General features: G+C 44.8%; 1 protein-coding gene across 1 annotated transcript; it reads right to left on the bottom strand.

The window, feature by feature from the left end:
* Window positions 1-13,406: 13,406 nt before the first annotated feature.
* otulina (OTU deubiquitinase with linear linkage specificity a) lies at window positions 13,407-17,873 on the bottom strand. Its single transcript, XM_067980977.1, has 3 exons — window positions 17,696-17,873; window positions 16,506-16,627; window positions 13,407-13,973 (listed from the first exon to the last, which is right to left on the bottom strand). The coding sequence occupies exons 1-3, from the start codon at window positions 17,801-17,803 to the stop codon at window positions 13,538-13,540; spliced, it is 666 nt and encodes a 221-aa protein (XP_067837078.1). The 5' UTR covers window positions 17,804-17,873; the 3' UTR covers window positions 13,407-13,537.
* Window positions 17,874-20,919: the final 3,046 nt, after the last annotated feature.

The following is a 20,919-nucleotide window of genomic DNA, read 5'->3' as shown; positions in this document are numbered from 1 at the left end:
ACGCCTCGATTTTAAAATTCTCATCCTCGTGTTCAAATCCCTCCATGGTCTCACTCCTCCCGATCTCTGTAATGTCCTCCAGCCCTACAACCATCTGAGAACTCTGTGTTCCTCCAATTCTGGCCTCTTGTGCATCCTGGACTTCCTTTGCCCCACTATTGGCGGCCGTGCCTTCAGCTATCTAGGCTCTAAGTGACGATCCGGATTCTTTCCCCTCAGTCTGGTTCAGTAATAACTGAAGTCGAATACATTTTAAAGTTCAACACAACTTTAATAGCAGGGTTCTTAGTCTGCAGCATTGATTTGGACTCCTGATAGAGTCCCTCCATGCTGGCAGAGCAAGAACAAAAACATACAGAAATCCACACGTTTTTATACAAATCAATAGGGTTGGAACATACTTAACGAGGGTCAACACCAATCATAAGCCGGGCATAGGTTGCCATGCGAGGTTACATTATTTCCGGCCAATCATAAATCGTCCATGTGCTGATCATGTTGCTGTTAGACATCAAAGGGGATACTTCCTCACCTTCCAACTTGGAATGTTCTTCCCTGTTCCTTCTGTTCCTTATCTCCCAACCTGGAATGTCTTTCAACTTTGGCTAAGCTCGTTACCTATATTGATCTGCCATAAACATGGAGACATTCAGACCAGTCCTTGAATCACATCAAAGACTCTACATTGATAAGACCATGCAAACCTGCTGACTACGCAAACATATGGCCCAGCAGGAGGCCAGGCCACCTGTACCAATCTCAGTTACTAACTAATTAACACTTTCTAACCATTTTGCATTCTGCTTCTTTGCCACGTAGACATTTTAATATTTTACCGAAAACTGACCATGTAGGGATTCTCATAAGCACTGGAATTCCCTCCCTAAACCTCTCCGCCCTCCTTTTATATACCCCTAAAACCTACCTCTTTGACCAAGGTTTTGACCACCTGTCCTAATGCCTCCTTCTTTGGCTCGGTGTCAATTTTTGTTTGATTACGCTCCTGTGAAGTGCCTTGGGACATTTTACTATATTAAACGTGCTATATAAATGCAAGTTCTTATTAAAAGTTGCGCTCTCCATTTTCAGCTTTGTTAAGGAATTGGCTCAAAATTGTCACTTTGCTATGTGTCTCTCTGTGTCTAGTTCTGACTTTCTGTCTGTATTTGGCTGTGATATGTAGCGATCTTATAAGTAAAAACCACGGTTATTGAATGCAATTGCGCTATATCTAAAGATGTGGAGGAATAAAAATAGATTTTTCAAGCCTAATGAAGCACATGTAGATCCGTTTTGAAAATAGTGGCTAAATTTGGAGTCATCTCAGGAAAAATAATTTATATCATGAAGTAATTCAATTTGTACATGAAATAGTTATAGAAAAGAAATTGAAATTATAATAAGCTGTGATTTGTAGTAAAGTACTTTAAATATTGAAGGCAAATAAAGCCACCTTCCATCTGCATCAATGAAAACTGGCCAGGTTTTAAGGCTAATTTAGAAGTTTCCTGCAAAATCCAAGTGCTTTGATTACCAAAGAGTTTTGTGTTCAGTTTATTCATTTCCGTATTGTGCAGCATTGGCGTGTTTTATGAATGGATTTTGATGGTTGCTGAGCTGTTTCCCGCTGCCCCTTTGTTCCATTCAGTGAGGGACGTGAACAGTGCTGAGCTCGCTGTGAGTTTCCTCTAGAAGCTTCCTCAACCAGTGGCCACGACTTGCAGCCTCATCCAGACCATTCACATGAGCTGCACAGGTTAAAGTTCACTTTGTTTAAAATAAAATCCTTGTTCTTTTAGCTTGCGTTGCATCTTCAGTTATGTGGAGAGACAAGAGGAGCTGGGATTGTTCTCCTTGGAGCAGAGGTTAAGGGGAGATTTAATAGAGATGTTCAAAATGATTAAGGGTTGTAATAGAGTAGATAGGGAGAAACTGTTTCCAGTGGCAGGAGGATCGATAACTAAAGGATACAGATTTAAGATAATGAGCAAAAGCAGCAGGCGGAAGATAACAATAGAGTACAAAAGTATGGAAGTCATGATGAACCTTTATAAAACACTGGTTCTTTTTTTTTATTCATTCATGGGATGTGGGCGTCGCTGGCGAGGCCAGCATTTATTGCCCATCCCTAATTGCCCTCGAGAAGGTGGTGGTGAGCCGCCTTCTTGAACCGCTGCAGTCCGTGAGGTGAAGGTTCTCCCACAGTGCTGTTAGCAAGGGAGTTCCAGGATTTTGACCCAGTGACGATGAAGGAACGGCGATATATTTCCAAGTCGGGATGGTGTGCGACTTGGAGGGGAACGTGCAGGTGGTGTTGTTCCCATGTGCCTGCTCCTCTTGTCCTTCTAGGTGGTAGAAGTCGCGGTATTGGGAGGTGCTGTCGAAGAAGCCTTGGCGAGTTGCTGCAGTGCATCCTGCGGATGGTACACACTGCAGCCACAGTGCGTCAGTGATGAAGGGCGTGAATGTTTAGGGTGATGGATGGGGTGCCAATCAAGCGGGCTGCTTTGTCCTGGATGGTGTCAAGCTTCTTGAGTGTTGTTGGAGCTGCACTTATCCAGACAAGTGGAGAGTATTCCATCACACTCCTGACTTGTGCCTTGTAGATGGTGGAAAGGCTTTGGGGAGTCAGGAGGTGAGTCACTCACCGCAGAATACCCAGCCTCTGACTTGCTCTTGTAGCCACATTTATGTGGCTGGTCCAGTTAAGTTTCTGGTCAATGATGACCCCCAGGATGTTGATGATGGGGGATTCGGTGATGGTAATGCCGTTGAATGGCAAGGGGAGGTGGTTAGACGCTCTCTTGTTGGAGATGGTCATTGCCTGGCACTTGTCTGGCACGAATGTTACTTGCCACTTATCAGCCCAAGCCTGGATGTTGTCCAGGTCTTGCTGCATGCGGGCACGGACTGCTTCATTATCTGAGGAGTTGCGAATGCAACTGAACACTGTGCAATCATCAGCGAACATCCCCATTTCTGACCTTATGATGGAGGGAAGGTCATTGATGAAGCAGCTGAAGATGCTTGGGCCTAGTTCACTGCCCTGAGGAACTCCTGCAGCAATGCCCTGGGGTTGAGATGATTGGCCTACAACAACCACTACCATCTTCCTTTGTGCTAGGTATGACTCCAGCCACTGGATAGTTTTCCCCCTGATTCCCATTGACTTCAACTTGATCAGGGCTCCTTGGTGCCACACTCGGTCAAATGCTGCCTTGATGTCAAGGGCAGTCACTCTCACCTCACCTCTGGAATTCAGCTCTTTTGTCCATGTTTGGACCAAGGCTGTAATGAGGTCTGGAGCCGAGTGCTCCTGGCAGAACCCAAACGGAGCATCGGTGAGCAGGTTATTGGTGAGTAAGTGCCACTTGATAGCACTGTCGACGACACCTTCCATCACTTTGCTGATGATTGAGAGTAGACTGATGGCGCGGTAATTGGCCGGATTGGATTTGTCCTGCTTTTTGTGGACAGGACATACCTGGACAATTTTCCACATTGTCGGGTAGATGCCAGTGTTGTAGCTGTACTGGAACAGTTTGGCTAGAAGCGCGGCTAGTTCTGGAGCACAAGGCTTCAGCACTACAGCCGGGATGCTGTCGGTGCCCATAGCCTTTGCTGTATCCAGTGCACTTAGCCAGCCACAACTGGAGAATTGTGTCCAGTTCTGGGCACCGCACTTCAGGAAAGATGTGATGGCCTTAGAGTGGGTGCAGAAGAGATTTACTAGAATGATTCCAGCGATGAGGGACTTTAGTTGCATGGATAGACTGGAGAAGCTGGGGTTGTTCTCCTTGGAACAGAGATGGTTGCGAGGAGATTTGATAGAGGTATTCAAAATCATGAAGGGTTTAAACAGAGTGGATAGAGAGAAACTGTTCCCATTGGTGTAAGGGTCAAGAACCAGAGGACATAGATTTAAGGTGATTGGCAAAAGAACCAAAGGTGACATGAGGAAAAACTTTTTTACACAGCGAGTGGTTAGGATCTGGAATGCACTCCCCGAGGGGGTGGTGGAGGCAGATTCAATCATGGCCTTCAAAAGGGAACTGGATAAGTACATGAAAGGAAAAAATGAGCAGGGTTACGGGGAAAGAGTGGGGAAGTGGGACTAGCTGGATTGCTCTTGCATGGAGCCGGCGTGGACTCAATGGGCTGAATGGCCTCCTACCATGCTATAACCTTTCTATGATTCTATGACCTTTTTTTTTTACACAGCGAGTTGTTATGATCTGGAATGCACTACCTGGAAGAGTGGAGGAAGCAAATTCAATCGTAACTTTCAAAAGGGAATTGGATATATACTTGAAAAGGAAAAATATACAGGGCTATGGGGAAAGAACTGGGGAATGGGACTAATTAGATAGGCCCATATCTGTGTTGTAAGATTCTATGGTCTCCTTCATACATGGGGCTGTACTGCCCACAGTTTTCCCTGCTGGTGCCAAGGGCATACTATAGAGGTGTTGGATCTGCACAAGGAAGGATACGTTTAAATAATGGCCTTGCACTGACACTGACTACGGTATGTTTATTTTTGCCTGACATAGTTACCATGTAATCATGACAAGTGCAAAACTTGTCTTTCCAAAGCTGATCTGTCCCTTTTTTGGGCTTAAAAACTGCATATGTAGTTAATTCTGTATCTTTTGAAAATTGTTGTGACTCAGTGCTGCTTTCCCCAGGGAAAGTAGCAAAACACAGGTGGGGTGTGCCTTTTAAAAGGAGTGGGAGGAGGCTTCATTTCTTTTAAGGAGTGTAGCTCCGTTTAGTAACTTACCCTGCTGGTTTGTGGAGGATGCTTCAGTCAAAGTATGTGAAAGATTTATCCATACTAAGTGGGGAACACTGGGACAAGAGTAGATCAACGTGCTGGCGAGAAGCAGGGCTAGGGCACGAAGCAGTTTAAGAGCAGGAGGATATAGGAACAAGCAGGACATAGAAATACATAGAAGTTACAACACAGAAACAGCCCATTCGGCTCAACCAGCCCATGTCAGCAATTACCGTCTATGAGAGCAAACAGTTCTAATCATAACCCTGTTTCCATATCCCTTCAGAACAGATAGGGAAAGCATAGAAAACAAAACCGTATTGTGTGAAGGATATTGACAGACACAAAGAGCAATTCCTAGACTTGGCTGAATGGTCTTTTCCACATGTATGCTGACTGCACCCAGCTCTACCTCACCACCATCTCTCTCGACCCCTCCACTGCCTCTGATTTGTCACGCTGCTTGTCCAACGTATTGGGCGAGCAGAAATTTCCTCCAACTATTGGGAAGACCAAAGCCATTATCTTTGGTCCTCCCGCAAACTCTGTTCCCTAGCCACCGACTCCATCCCTCTCCCTGGTCACTGACTGAGGCTGAACCAGACTGGTCGCAACCTTGGTGTCCTATTTGACTCCATATCCGCTCCATTACCAAAACTGCCTACTTCCAGCTCCATAACATCACCCATCTCCACCCCTGCCTCAGCCTCAGCACATCAGCTGCTGAAACCCTCATCTATGCCTTTGTTACCTCCAGACTCGACTTTTCCAATGCTTTCCAGGCCAGCCTCTCCCTTTGCACCCTCCGTAAACTTGAGCTCATCCAAAACTCTGCTACCCGTATCCTAACTTGCACCAAGTCCCATTCACCTATCACCCCTGTGCTCACTGACCGACATTGGTTCCTGGTCTTGCAACGCCTTGATTTTAAATTCTTATCCTTGTTTTCAAATCCCTCCATGGCCTTGCCCCTCCCTATCTCTGTAACTTTCTCCAGCCCTACAACCCTCCGTGATCTCTGCGCTCCTCCAATTCTGGCCTCTTGCGCACCATTGTCGGCCATGCCTTCAACGGCCTAAGCCCGAAACCCCTCCGCCTCTTTACCTCTCTCTCCTCCTTTAAGACGCTCCTTAAGACCTACCTCTTTGACCAAGCTTTTGGTCACCTGTCCAAATATCTCCTTATGTGGCTCAGTGTCAAATTTTGCTTGAGCTTTAAGCTGAGAGCTTGGTGAGATTTGGGTGAATCTGCTAAACAGAGTGACAATGGAAATTTGGTGAGAGTGGGAACTCGGTGCAGAGGGAGAAGGAGGTGCCAAGCAATTTAAACCAAGGGGCAACAATAAATAAGTACGTATATAAATAATCAGAGTAATTAAATAGATCTAAGGGGATAACATTAAAATTAACTAAGTAGAGGATACCAACATTAAAGGGATCCAAATTGCATTAAATAAAAATCTGGTATATATAAGTAATTAATAAATAGGAGCAAGGGGATAGTAAACTATAAACATACATATGTATAACATAAGAGACATTGTATATATATATATATATATATATATAAAGTAAGTAGATAGACTTTTAAGTAAAACGATCAGACATTTGAGATCCATTGCCTGCAATTCCTGTGCCAGGTGGGAACTCCAGGATTCCTCATGTATCCTGGACAACCACGTGTGCAGGAAATGCCTCCCGTCGCTCGAACTCAAGCAACTGAGTAGTCTGAGAATTTCCTGGATCGCACGTTCTCGGAGGTGGTCACCCTGCAGTTGCAGAGAGTTCAGGAGGATAGTAAGTGGGTGGCCATCCAGCAGGGTAGGAAGAGGCAGGCAGTGCAGGAATCCTCCGGGAGTGTGTCACTCTCAAACCGGTTTTCAGTATTTAATACCGGCGAGGGTGACAACACCTCAGGCAAGTGTAGTCTAAAGCACATCGACAGCACCGTGAGGCAAATGACTGCACAGGGAGGCACAGCAAAGTGTAGAAATGCAGTGGTCATAGGGGATTCGATAGTCAAGGGGATAGACAGGCCTTTCTGCAACCGCCGACGTGGGTCCCACATGGTGTGTTGTCTCCCTGGTGCCAGAGTAAAGGACATCACTGACTGGGTGCAGAACATTTTGCAGAGAGAAGGGGAGCAGTCAGAAGTCGTGGTCCATGTTGGAACCAATGACATAGGTGGGAAAAGGGTTGAGGGCCTACAGAGTTTCAGGAGCTAGGGAAGAAGTTAAAGTGCAGGATCTCAAAGGTAGTAATCTCTGGATTACTCTCAGTGCCATGTACTAGTGAGTATAGGAGCAGTAAGATAAGACAGGGTAATGCGTGGCTGGAGAAATGGTGCAAGAGGGAAGGCTTCAGATTCCTGGGGCATTGGGACCAGTTCTGGGGCAGGAGGGACCTGTACAGGATGGACGGGTTGCACCTCAACAGGGCTGGGACCAATGTCCTCGCAGGGAGGTTAACTCATGCTGTGGGGGAGGGTTTAAACTAATTTGGCAGGGGGAGGGGCACCAGGAAGAAGCATTAGAGATGAGATACAAGGTGCATAAAGGGGAGAGACAACCAGCATTAGAAGAAAGTTCAGAAATCAGAGGGATCAGACAGGGAAAGCAAGGCAGGCTAAAGTGGGTTTAGAATGCATGTGCGCAAATGCACAGAGCGTGGCAAATAAGGTTGGTGAACTGCAGTCACAAGTAGACACATGGGATTATGACATAGTGGTAACAGAGACCTGGCTCAAACAAGGGGAGGAATGGGCATTTAATATTCTTGTTTATAATGCATTCAGGATAGGAAGGGAAAAAAAGGAGGGGGGCTGGCAGTATTGATCAAAGATACTGTTACAGGACTAGAAAGGGATGATGTGCTTCAGAGTTCAAAGGCAGAATCTACTTGGTGAGCTGTTTGGTGTTGGATGAATACTATAGGCCACCAAATAGTGGAAAGGAGATAGAGGAGTAAATTTGCAGACTACTTGCAGAAAGGTGCAAGAACTTCAAAGTCGTGATAATGGGGAACTTCAATTATCCTAATATAGACTGGGAAAATAACAGGGTAAACAGCAAAGAGGGCGAGGAATTCCCGAAATGTGTACAAGAGAACTTTCTTGATCAGTATGTTTCCAGCCCAATGAGGGAGGAAGCAGTGCTGGATCTAGTTTTGGGGAATGAAGTGGGGCAAGTGGAGCATGTTTCAGTGGGAGAGCATTTGGGAAACAGTGATCACAGTATCATTAAGTTTAGGGTAGTTATGGAAAAGGACAAAGGAAAAATCAAATATTAAAATACTCAACTGGAGGAGGGCTAATTTCAGTGAGTTGAAAAGGAATCTGGCCCAGGTGAATTGGAATCAAAAATTGACAGGTAAAACAGTAAATGAGCAACGAGAGGCCTTCAAAGAGGAGATAGTTCGGGTACAGGTTATACACATTCCCATAAGGGGGAAAGGAACGGCATCAAAAACTAGAGCTCCCTGTATGACTGAACATATAGAGATTAAAATGAAACAGAAAAAGGAGGCTTATGATAAATGTCGAGTTCATAATTCAGTAGAGAACCAAGTACAAGGGAGAACTGAAAAAGGAAATAAGAGGGGCAAAGAGGATGTATGAGAATAGATTAGCAGGTAACATCAAAGGGAACCCAAAAGTCTTTTATAAACATATAAAAATAAGAGTAGTCAAAGGAAGGGTGGGGACGATTAGGGACCAAAAAGATCTTCTTGTGGTGACAGAGGGCATGGCTGAGCTACTAAATGAGTACATTGCATCTGTCTTCACTAAAGAAGGTCTTCAGTGAAGGAGGTAGTAGAGAAATTGGATAGTATAAAAATAAAGGAGGTAGTAAAGTCATCCAGTCCAGATGGGATGCATCGTAGGTTGCCAGTGGAGGTTGGGGTAGAAATTGCAGAGGCTCTGGCCACAATCTTCCAATCCTCCTTAGATATGGGAGTGGTGTCAGAGGACTGGAGGATTGCAAAACGTTACATCCCTGTTCAAAAAAGGGGAAGAGGGATAAACCTGACAACTACAGGCTCGTCAGCCTAATGTCGGTGGCAAGGACATTTTTAGAAAAATTAATCCGGGACAAAATTAATTGGCACTTGGAAAAATATGGGTCAATAAATGAAAGCCAGCACGTATTTGTTAAAGGCAAATCATGTTTGACTAATTTGATTGAGTTCTTTGCTGAAGTAATGGAGCGCGTTGATGAGGGTAGTGTAGTTGATGTTGTGTATATGGACTTTCAAAAGGCGTTTGATAAAGTACCACAGAATAGACTTGTTAGCAAAATTGAAGCCCGTGAGGTTAAAGAGACATTGGCAGCGTGGATACAAAATTAACTAAGGGACAGAAAGCAGAGAGTAATCGTGAACAGTTTTTTTCAGACTGGAGCCAGTATTAGGACCACTGCTTTTTTTGATATATATTAATGTTGGACTGGAAAAATAGGCTTGTGAACAGAAATCCAAAACCTCCAGCCTCCCCTTGCCTAACCTGATATATATATAATATATATATATTAAAGAATGATTAGCCACTCCTATCCTCATACATAAGTAGTTAAATCGCACATGTAGCATTTAGGTAGCAGCAAAGCATGATGGGATACTTGACCATTATGGTAGCAGTTCGTAACTCACACTGTAAAAGTTGACAAAGGCAGGTTTGTTGGACTTATGGCCACCACCTCACTTATCTCCAGAACACATTAAGGAATGTTTACCCAAGGCCGAGGCTCACATTGTTTATCCTAACCAGCTTACTTCGGATGATTAAGGGAGAAGTGGTGGATTGCTCCAAGGTCACCCCAGCACAAAAGGGAATAAGGGATGAGCTGATCAGGACTTTGTGAAGACCCTCCATGTAGTCTCAATGTCTGGGACTTATGTGTTTACTGATAAGGGTCCTCCTCAGGAACGTGAGATGTTTAATGTCATGGGACGACCCAAGGTAGCCCCTGACAAGTGAGTGGCAGGCTAAACCACCCAATGAAACCCACTGTAGTTACGTAAACATGTACCCCCACCTTTCACAGCAGGTGGGTGTTGCTTCTTGAAAGGTATAAACATGCTTGTAGTGCTGATGTTCTTTTGAGAGTTAGGTGCAAGCTTGAGGAAGCTTACCACTCTCCCTTTGTGCACAAGGTTTTCTAATAAACTTTAACTTTGTCAGCAGTTCTGTCTCCGTCTGGTTTTCCTCCAAAAATTCGAGTCTAACATTAATGACCTGGACTTGGGGCTACAAGGCATAATTTCAAAGTTTGCAGATGACACAAAACTCAAATGTAATAAACAGTGAAGAGGATAGTAACAGACTTTAGGAGGTCATAGACAGACTGGTGAAATGGGTAGACTCATGGCAGATTAAATTTAATGCCGAGAAATGTGAAGTGATTCATTTTAGTAGGAAGAATGAGGAGAGGCGATATAAACTAAATGGTACAATTTTAAAGGGGTGGAGGAACAGAGATACCTGGGGATGCACATACATAAATCTTTGAAGGTGGCAGGACAAGTTGAAAAGGTTGGTAAAAAAGACGAATGGGATCCTGGGCTTTATAAATAGAACCATAGAGTACAAAAGCAAGGATGTTATGCTTTATAAAATACTGGATAGGCCCCAGCTGGAGTATTGTGTTCAATTCTGGGCACCACACTTTAGGAAGGATGTCAAGGCCTTAGAGAGGGTGCAGAAGAGATTTACTAGAATGGTACCAGGGTTGAGGGACTTCAGTTATATGGAGAGACTGGTGAAGCTGGGATTGTTCTCCTTGGAGCAGAGAAGGTTATGAGGAGATTCGATAGAGATATTCAAAATCATGAATGGTTTTGATAAGAGTAAATAAGGAGATACTGTTTCCAGTGGCAGAGGGGTCGGTAACCAGAGGACACAGATTTAGGCGATTGGCAAAAGAACCAGAGGTGACATGAAAAAACATTTTTTTGTTTACACCAGGAGTTATGATGATCTGGAATGCACTGCCTGAAAGGGTGATGGAAACAGATTCAATAGTAACTTTCAAAAGGGAATTGAATAAATACTTGAATGGAAAAAATTACAGGGTTATGGGGAAAAGAAGAGTGGAGTGGGACTAATTGGATAGCTTCTTCAAGCAAGCAGCACAGGCATGATGGGCCAAAGGTGCTGTAACATACCCTAATTCTTAACAGTGGCTGCATTTCATGTAATTGTATGTGAAGCACTTTGGAATGTTTCTGGCAGCTATGATAGGGCAAGATATCAATACAAGATTTTTTGGCTCATTCTTACAAAAAGCTTTTGGTGGTCTGACAATTTCAATCTTAATGCAAAGTCCTTTTTGTTTAAATGTCTTGAATTGTTTAGTACACAGTTTGTGACTGTTAAGAAAATCTTTGTTCTTTAAGTCCCTTCCAGTTCAGAAACAGCAGATATAGCTTCAGTAAGGATTCTACCAAGCTGGGTGCCCTGGTAAGACTTCTTTCTTACACTCAATCCTGTTATATTGGAGGCGCTCCAACACCAGGCAGTCTGTAACACCCTATTGGGTGGTAGTATTTGCAAAAACTGTATCTACAGAAGGTTGGCATTTTGTCCAAAGTCAATTGAAACCCACATTTTACTTTCTATGAAAGTCAGCCAGCTTTTGTAAAAATTACATCGGAAATATACACCAATTATAGTTTGGAAGCTCTAATAAAGACTTGCATTTATATAGAACCTTTCACGACCTCAGGATGTCCTAAAGCACTTTACAGCCACTTAAGTACTTTTGAAGTGTAGTCACTATTGTAATGTAGAAAATGCAGCAGCCAACTGGCACACAGCAAGGTCCCACAAACAGCATTGAGATAATGACCAGATGATCTGCTTTTAGGTGTTGGCTGAAGGATATATATTGGCCAGGACACCAGAGAAAACTCCCCTGCTCTTCTTCGAATAATGTTGCGGTATCATTTACATCCTGCTGAGGGGGCAGACAGAGCCTTGGTTTAACGTTGCATCCGACAGATGGCACCTCAGACAGTGCAGCACCGAAGTGTCATCTTAGATTATGTGCTGAAGTCTCTGGAGTGGGGCTTAAACACAGAATCCTCTGACTCAGAGGCGAGAGTGCTCCCACTAAGCCAAGGCTGCCAATGTTCTGTTGTGCATCTGCACCCAAGAGGTACTGTGTAGAAGTCTTATCAGTTTGGGCTGGATTCAAATGTGGGTTACAGAAGTGAAGACAGTATGTGAATCCACTTCATCAGCCACCATACACATTTGATTCAGGCTTCCCTAATAGAATGAACTGTCACGTACACTAAGCACAGTTCTCCGTGCAGGAACCGTGACGAACAAGGCCATCCAAAATGGCTGCATGGGCAATCCAGTTATCACTCCCTCTCTTCATTCAGTCTCCATTATGACCCCCTGATGTAAAATTAGACTGAATTTGGCAAAAACTGTTGCAATCAATAAAAGAACACAATCCTGTTTATTTCACAACCTTCTCTACTATGCGTCCCTTGCATAGCAGAAAAGACAAAGACAGAATGGTAGCTTGCGGACCTCAAAGGATTTGGTACTGTACAAGTTAAAAAGATTTGTGGTGGAAAAAGCAGCAGGGTCAGATTTAACTTATCGCAGGGTAACAAACAAAATGGCAGAGGTTACCCGATGAATACTTTCAATAGGTCCCCAAAAACTGGGACAGGGCCAGATGATTGAAGGAAAGCACTTATGGTGATTTTTTTTTTGCTTTAAAAAAAAAGGGACTAAAATTAAATTCTGGGAACTACAGACCAGTGAGTCTAACCTGTGTGGTGGGGAATTTAATAGAAAACATAAGAGCTGCAATACATGTACAGGGGATACCCAATAGTTTCAGAAAACAAAGGTCACGTTTGGCAAATCTGGCCCAGTTTTGTGAAGTCACTGGAACAGTGCATTAAGGAGAGCCAGTAGACACCATCGACTTGGATTTCCAAAAGGCTTTTTGCTAAAGTGCCTGTTGAGGCAATAAAGTTCGTGTTGTCAGGGGTCTACAGCCAAAATAAAATGTTATTTTCTCCCCACCTCAGGAAGAACAATGCCGCTCCAGTGAAGGTGCAGAGAAGAGCAACAAGTATGATCCCCAGCCTGAAATCATTGAGTTATGTAGATAATTTGATGCCTTGGCATTCTGTTTGTTGGTCTACTTAGAAGGGATATGATCCACATAGAGCTATGGCCCACCCAGTTAAATTAAGGAAGCAGGATGTCAGGAAGTTTTACTTTTCTTCACAGGGGGATCAATTTGTGGAACAGGACTCGAGGCAGCAGTGAACACAGGTTCCGCAGTCCTTCAAGAAGGTTGTAGACAAACAGTTGGAAAACTAGGTGAGCGTTACATTTGGAAGATAAGACTGATAATTCTGGAAAATAACTAATGGGTTTGGGGCCTCCTGGGAGTACGTGTGAGGGACCAGAGGGGAAGTTTTGACAGAATATTCGTGAATTGGCTACAAGACTTTCCCCCCCCCCCCCCCCCATTTCTTAAAAGGCTGGAGGGAGAGAGGGGGATGATACATGGGGAGGGGATCAGACCAAGAAAAATGGGGGCAAACATGTATGGACCAAATGGCTTTCTCTCATCCGAGGTACAGAACCAGATATTAGGTATAATCACCCTTATAGTTTATTAATTTTTTAAAAAATTACTTCAGGAGGTAATGAACAGTCACAACTAATCACACTGTAAAACCCCCCAAAAAGATGTTGAAAAATATTGGGTGCACTCCATTACAAAAGTTAAGGTTGCAGCTGGAAATGAAGTGCTATATCCACTGGTAGCTCACAGTCTTTCAACAAGAGGGCACAGTCTCGACAGAGCTGCTTAACCATATCTGCTTCATCAATTCCTGTTGCAGTCCTACAGCATCTCTGGTGCGACGAAGTGGTACTGTTGATTCCATGATCATGATTTCCAGTCTCACTGCCAGAGTTGCAGCAGCTTTCACCTTTAGCACCACTGCAGCTACCTGCCTCTGGTTGTTTCTGTGGCGCAGTGTCCAAGCTCATCTCCTCAATGCACTCCATTACATCACTGACACTGGTCTCCTGGGGGGGTGGACTCAGATTTCTAAAAATAAGTTCCTCCTGCTGGGCAGCAACACCAAGGAGCTGGTTTACTTTGGCCAGGAGATTAGGATCACTTCCATTCAGGTGAAACCATGACAGCAAGGCACTGCACAAATAGAAAATAAACTGAGTTTTGCTCAAGGTATTTCCTACTTAGAACACCCAACAGTCTATAAAAATAAAAGCATTACTTGGTGATACAAGATAACAAGCTACAGGTGTTAGTATAAAGAATTATCAACAGCACACAATATATTTATATTAAAAAATCTTGTGTATGCATTTCCTGTCCACAATCTTAACTTACAGTTGTCACAATTTTGGGTCAGACTTTTTAAGTCTACATAGGTATTTTCCATGTTAAATGTTAACAGGTTCTGGTAATGCTCTAGTTGTAGGCTACGGCAGCTAGCTGGTATAATAGTTCCTCTGACACACTGCAAGCAATGCCTGGGAGATCTACTAATATCTCAGAACAAAGCATAAGTCAACCAATATGTGAAAAATAAAGGCTAATGTTTCAGTGTAACCTCTCAGAACTTCCCATCTAGACCTTAATCTATTTTTCTCTTTCAGTTGCATTTTCCAAGATTTTGCTTTTATTGCAGATTTCCAGCACTGTAATTTTCTTTTTAACCATTTAACAGCGAGTAATTATGTTCCGAAGAACCTTGGGGAACAGTTTACCATTGCTCAAAGAGCAAAGCAGCATGGGGTGACGCCTAGAATGGCAAGGGCAGGGGGGAGGAGATAATGGATAGATCAGATGTAACTATTTCACACAGAGGATGGTGAATACTTGGAATGGATTGGCCAGGTATCAACTGAGGCTGATAACATCACTAATTTTAAGAGGGAGTTAGACAGGCATTTGATGAGAAAAATCAATTGGCGGACATAGGTAGTGAACTGTGTACTGCTTTTGAATTCTGGTGCCAGCCACATGAATTGAAAGAGTCTTTTCTGGTCCTGTACATTCCTATAGGTTATGTACTATATACTGCACGGCTATCAATGGAGAATATTGCACTTCAGATTATCTATGGCAATCTTCTGATCAACTTTACAGACATAAAACACTGAAATATGCAAGAATTATCATGTCGCTCATTATTCCTGTTTCTTTCAGCTGGTTTAACACCTATTTCAGAGAATACCAGATAATGCTAAAGCATGCACTGAAAGCCAATTCATCCCATTAGTATTTTTACATTTCCAATACTTGAAATTTCTCCATTTTCTATAGTACAGTTGACTGTAGAATGGTATATCATTCCTTAAGTGATTCTTCAAACACTGGTAATTCGAAATATCAACGGAGAATGGCAGATCCGTCAGTATCTGAAGACAGAAACAATGGGCTAATGTTTTGGATTTTGACATGTCTTCAGAATTCTGACCAAGGGTCTACATCCAAAACATTAACCGGTCTTTTACTCTTCATATGCTGATGGATCGGTATTATTTCACATTTCCAGTTTGTTTTAGGATGTTTATTCAATTAACACGTGTTACAAACTTAATTCAGGTTGTAGTCTGTGTTAGAGTTGCACCATCGACAGGTTCAATCGGGTTAGAATGGGTGCAATTAATGAATAATCATACAAGCTCCCAAAGTTATGCTCACTGTTAGTGTGTGTGAATGAGAGACAGTGTGAGACAGAGAAAACAAATATGAATATCTGTACTGTAGTTAGTTAATGGCTCATACACTGACTCTTTTCCTCTCCCCACTAGCCCCCCCCCCACCCAATTATCTCGAGTTCCCCAAAGCACAGTCGTCTGTCTGTTCTTTCTTCAGATCACCCCATCATCTAACCCAGAATTAAGATATTCTGGTATCCAGAGCTTTGAATGACTTATGTTCTTGTGACATCAGTTGTGTTCGTAGAAGGATATAGAAGCACTGGATAAAGTGCAAAAAAGATTTACAAAGGGCCTGTTTCAATGTTGTAGGGCCTGTTTCCATGTTGTAAACTTCTATGATTCTATTGCAGGCAATTGGGACTAGCTTAGTGGTATAAACTGGCCGACATGGACATGTTGGGCCGAAGGGCCTGTTTCCATGTTGTAAACTTCTAAGGATGATATCAGAACAGAGAGGGTACAACTGTCAGGAAAGACTGAACAGGCTGGGGCTCTTTTCTCTAGAAAAGAGAAGACTGAGGGTGACCTGATAAAGGTTTTAAAATTAAGAAGGGGTTCAATGGGGTAGACGTGGAGAAGATGGTCCCACTTGTGGGGGAGTCCAAAACTAAGGTTATAAATATAAGACAGACAGTCACTAATAAATCCAATAAGGAATTCAGGAGAAATTTATTTACTCAAGAGTGGTCAGAATGTGGAACTTGCTACCACATGGAGTGGTTGAACGAATAGCATAGATGCATTTATGGGAAAGCTAGATAAACACACGAGGGAGATAGGAATAGAAGGATATGCTGATAGGGTTAGATGATGTAGGGTGGGAGGAGGCGCAAATGGAGCATAAACACAGCACAGACCAGTTGGGCCGAATGGCCTGTTTCTGTGCTGTAAATCCTTCGCATGGCACTTGTCCTCAGAGTAATTAGGTCACAGCTCCATAGACCAAGACTGCACATGAGCAGAGTTGTGCACTTTTCTCCTGTACTCTTACCTCAGTAGCCCTTTCAGCTGTCCAGGGACCAACATCTTCTTCACACCCTCTCGGTAACCTTCATTGAAGCCACGCTGTAAAGTGGATTCTCGGCCAGCGTTTAGCCCATCCCGATGGCCTTCCTAGAAATAAATATTTGGAAGCTACAGTGACTTAATTAGCAGCTAGCCAATCATACTTTAAAAATGACAAGCCATCTTCACTACATCACGAACCCACAAATGCTATGCCCACCACATTAATAAAAGCAATGAACCTCATTTCAGCTCATAGTTGAGTACAGTAGTGTAGTGGTTATGTTACTGGACTAGCAATTCAGGGGACTGGACAAATAATCCAGAGAATGCAAGATCAGATGCCACCACAAACAAGTTTGAGAATTTGAATTCAAATTCAGTTTTCAAAGGGCTGAATGGCTCACTTCTGTTCCTGAGAAAACTAATTTACAGATTAAGGCAAGTCTGGAAATACTTTGATACAATACAACTAGAAAGAACTTTCATCCGCTCAGGACAGTTAAACTGTTTCTGGAGGTGTTGACAAAAGGATAAATGTTAGCCAGAACTCCCTTATTCAAATAGTACCACAGGGATATTTTACATCCACCTGAAAGATGAGACTGGCTTCATCTGCCCGGAGTGTCAGGCTGGATTATGTGATCCAGTCCTGGGGTAGGACTTGAACCTACAGCCTTTTAACTCAAGAGGCGAGAGTGTGCGCTACCACTGAGCCAAGGCTGACACACTAATAATTTCTAATATTTTCCTCCCGAGATGGGCGAGTACTTTGAAGAGAAATGACCCCTCCCAGCCCATCCCACACTCCTTTCTGTTTTAGATAAAACCAGCTGCAAGTCCCATGTGTGTGAGAGAAAGAGAGAGAGAGAGAGCTGGGCTGGCGCCAGTGCTACAACAGTGTGGTCACCCATCAACACACACACCCATAGTGGGAGAGCCGGAGTAAACAGCAGCCGAATTGTGCAACTTCACCACAAAGCACACGAGGCGGCGGCTGCTGGCGACCAAGGGAATCATAACTCGCCAACAGGAGAGAATGCAGGCGCCGCCCAGCGACAGGGCCCGGCCCGTTACACGGGTCCCACCACATGGGCCCGGGCTCGATACCAGTTACTGCAGGTTCCACTCCCAGTGGCCGGCGGCCCCGGCCCCGGCCCCGGATCCCCCCGGTACCTTGAGCCGTTTCCCCATGCTGGTGTTCCACTCTTTCCGCGAGAGCCGCAGTTCGTCCGCCTCCTCATCGAACACATCGTCACTCTGGCTCATATTCAGCCGCCACATTGCGCCGGCGCGTTAGCGGAGCGGAGCGAACCACAACAAACAACGAGTGTAGGGGGGAGGAGCCTCGGCACGGCAGGATCCTGACGTATTTGCCTTGCGTCATCGGAACGTTCATGGCTTCGCGGGACACGTGACGGGAGAGCTGTGTGCGCGCGCGCGCGCGTGCCGTGTGTGGGTGAGCGAGCGGGAGACGGAGCCGTTGGTGGGAGCCGCACTGTGCAGCCCAGTGGTCCCTGTGGTCAGGTGCAATATTCACCGTCAAACTCCTGTTAAAAGGTCGGCCTTTTTTTAAAACAAAATACCTGTAGGGGGTTTTACTGAGTTGCCCCAGTGTCACCCAGACTGGAATGAAAGCCTTACGGCAAGTGCTGTAGAGCACCACAAATATGAAACAAAACAATAATAACTACGTACAACGGAGGATGCCCTTGACATCAAGGCAGCATTTGACCGAGTGTGGCACCAAGGAGCCCTCGTAAAATTGAAGTCAATGGGAATCCGGGGGAAAACTCTCCAGTGGCTGGAGTCGTACCTAGCACAAAGGAAGATGGTAGTGGTTGTTGGAGGCCAATCATCTCAGCCCCAGGGCATTGCTGCAGGAGTTCCTCAGGGCAGTGTCCTACGCCCAACTATCTTCAGCTGCTTCATCAATGACCTTCCCTCCATCATAAGGTCAGAAATGGGGATGTTTGCTGATGACTGCACTGTGTTCAGTTCCATTCGCAACCCCTCAAATAATGAAGCAGTCCATGCCCGCATGCAGCATGGACAACATCCAGGCTTGGGCTGATAAGTGGCAAGTAACATTCGCGCCAGATAAGTGCCAGGCAATGACCATCTCCAACAAGAGAGAGTCTAACCACCTCCCCTTGACATTCAACGGCATGACCATCGCCGAATCCCCCACCATCAACATCCTGGGGGTCACCATTGACCAGAAACTTAACTGGACCTGCCATATAAATACTGTGGCTACGAGAGCAGGTCAGAGGCTGGGTATTCTGCAGCGAGTGACTCACCTCCTGACTCCCCAAAGCCTTTCCACCATCGACAAGGCACAAGTCAGGAGTGTGATGGAATACTCTTCACTTGCCTGGATGAGTGCAGCTCCAACAACACTCACGAAGCTCGACACCATCCAAGATAAAGCAGCCCGCTTGATTGGCACCCCATCCACCACCCTAAACATTCACTTCCTTCACCACCGGCGCACTGTGGCTGCAGTGTGTACCATCCACAGGATGCACTCCAGTAACTCGCCAAGGCTTCTTCGACAGCATCTCCCAAACCTGCGACCTCTACCACCTAGAAGGACAAGAGCAGCAGGCACATGGGAACAACACCACCTGCACGTTCCCCTCCAAGTCACACACCATCCCGACTTGGAAATATATCGCCGTTCCTTTATCGTCGCTGGGTCAAAATCCTGGAACTCCCTTCCTAACAGCATTGTGGGAGAACCGTCACCACACGGACTGTAGCGGTTCAAGAAGGCGGCTCACCACCACCTTCTCGAGGGCAATTAGGGATGGGCAATAAATGCTGGCCTCGCCAGCGACGCCCACATCCCGTGAACGAATAAAAAAAAAAGGAGGTTTGGGAGATAAAAAGTGAAAATGCTGGAGAAGCTCAGCAAGTCAGGCAGCCTCTGTGGAGAAAGAAACAGTGTTGGTGTTTCAGCTCGAAGACCTTTTGTCAGAACTGGAAGATGTTAAAAGAGTTAGAGTTTTCGCTGTGAATAGGGCCACCACGATAACCGCACGTGCCGCTGCGTCACGCATGCGCACACGCCGCAGGGCCCCGCAACCGGAAACTCGGGTCCACGCATGCGCAGGTTATCTGGTCATTATCACATTGCTGTTTGTGGGACCTTGCTGTGTACAGATTGGCTACCATGTTTCCTACATTACAACAGGGACTACACTTCAAAAGTATTTAATTGGCTGTAAAGCGTTAGAAGACGCCCTGAGGTTGTGAAAGGCGCTATATAAATGCAAGTCTTTTCTAATGCACACTTCAAAAACAGTTCCCCAGATGCCCAAGTCCTTGACTCCTCCCAGTTTCCAGACTCTCCCTTGAGTACTCCAATCTCCTCTCTACCTCACAGTGTTCCCAAGCCCCATACCCCAACCCAGGAGTACCCTCACCTCATATTCCCACCATGATTACTACTAAAGCTCAGCCTTTCCAAAACTCCTTTCAATCTTCAAAGTACAATCCAAGTGTGTTCCCAAACCTCTGCTCTCATATCCTGTCTCTCACAAATGCTCCCAGGTCCAGCTCACAGGCTACTCCCTCTTCCAGCTCCTTCCAACCATGGTCCAACATAAGCCATGGTTTCTCTGAACTGCAGCCTCCCCACTCCAAAAATCCTTGGCATAACCGTCAGCCCCACCATTTCTCTCAACTGCCCATGTTGCAAGACTTTTCCAACAACTTCTCCAACAGAACATCTTCCTGCATACATTAGGTCTTAGAAAAGGTAAAACTAGTGAGTATATCAGCAAAGGAACCCCACTGTCTTAAACTTCATGGGTCAAGACTCCTTCCCTGGCCTGGATCTCCCAGGAGGACCAATTTGTGCCCTTCTGGAGACTCATCTCACATCAACCACATTGGTGTGGGACTGAAGTCACATATAGGCCAGACCATGTAGACATAGTGAAGCAGTTGGTTTTATACAACAATCCAACAACTTCATGCTACCAGCTTTTTAAAATTTCCTGTGTTCAAATTTTCCAATGGTGGGATTTGAATTCACAGTCTTTGAATTATTAGTCTATGCCTCTGAATTACTAGTTCAGTAACATAACCACTACACTACACTATACCTCAGATACCTCTAGTGATATATTAGGTTCCTTAAGGGCTGAGGAAGTAGGGAGTCTCCACTCCTGGCCCTGCCCCCTCCACAGAAGTGGTCTTGTAAGGGGTGTGCAAAGGCTCCATCCAACCCTTACAAGCAGAATGGTAATTCTGAACTAAGGTTGGGATCCGATGCATGTGAGTCTCAGCTGCCAGAGTTACGGCAGGAGTCTGGCAGAACAGACAAAGAAATCGGCCCCACACTATAGAATATACATTGTAGAATCACTATCATTCCTCCTTATTAGCAG

Source organism: Heptranchias perlo, chromosome 3 (assembly GCF_035084215.1).
Source record: "Heptranchias perlo isolate sHepPer1 chromosome 3, sHepPer1.hap1, whole genome shotgun sequence".
Lineage (NCBI taxonomy): Eukaryota > Metazoa > Chordata > Chondrichthyes > Hexanchiformes > Hexanchidae > Heptranchias > Heptranchias perlo.
Note: the sequence above shows the minus strand (reverse complement) of the source record. Positions and strands in the feature narration are given on the sequence as shown.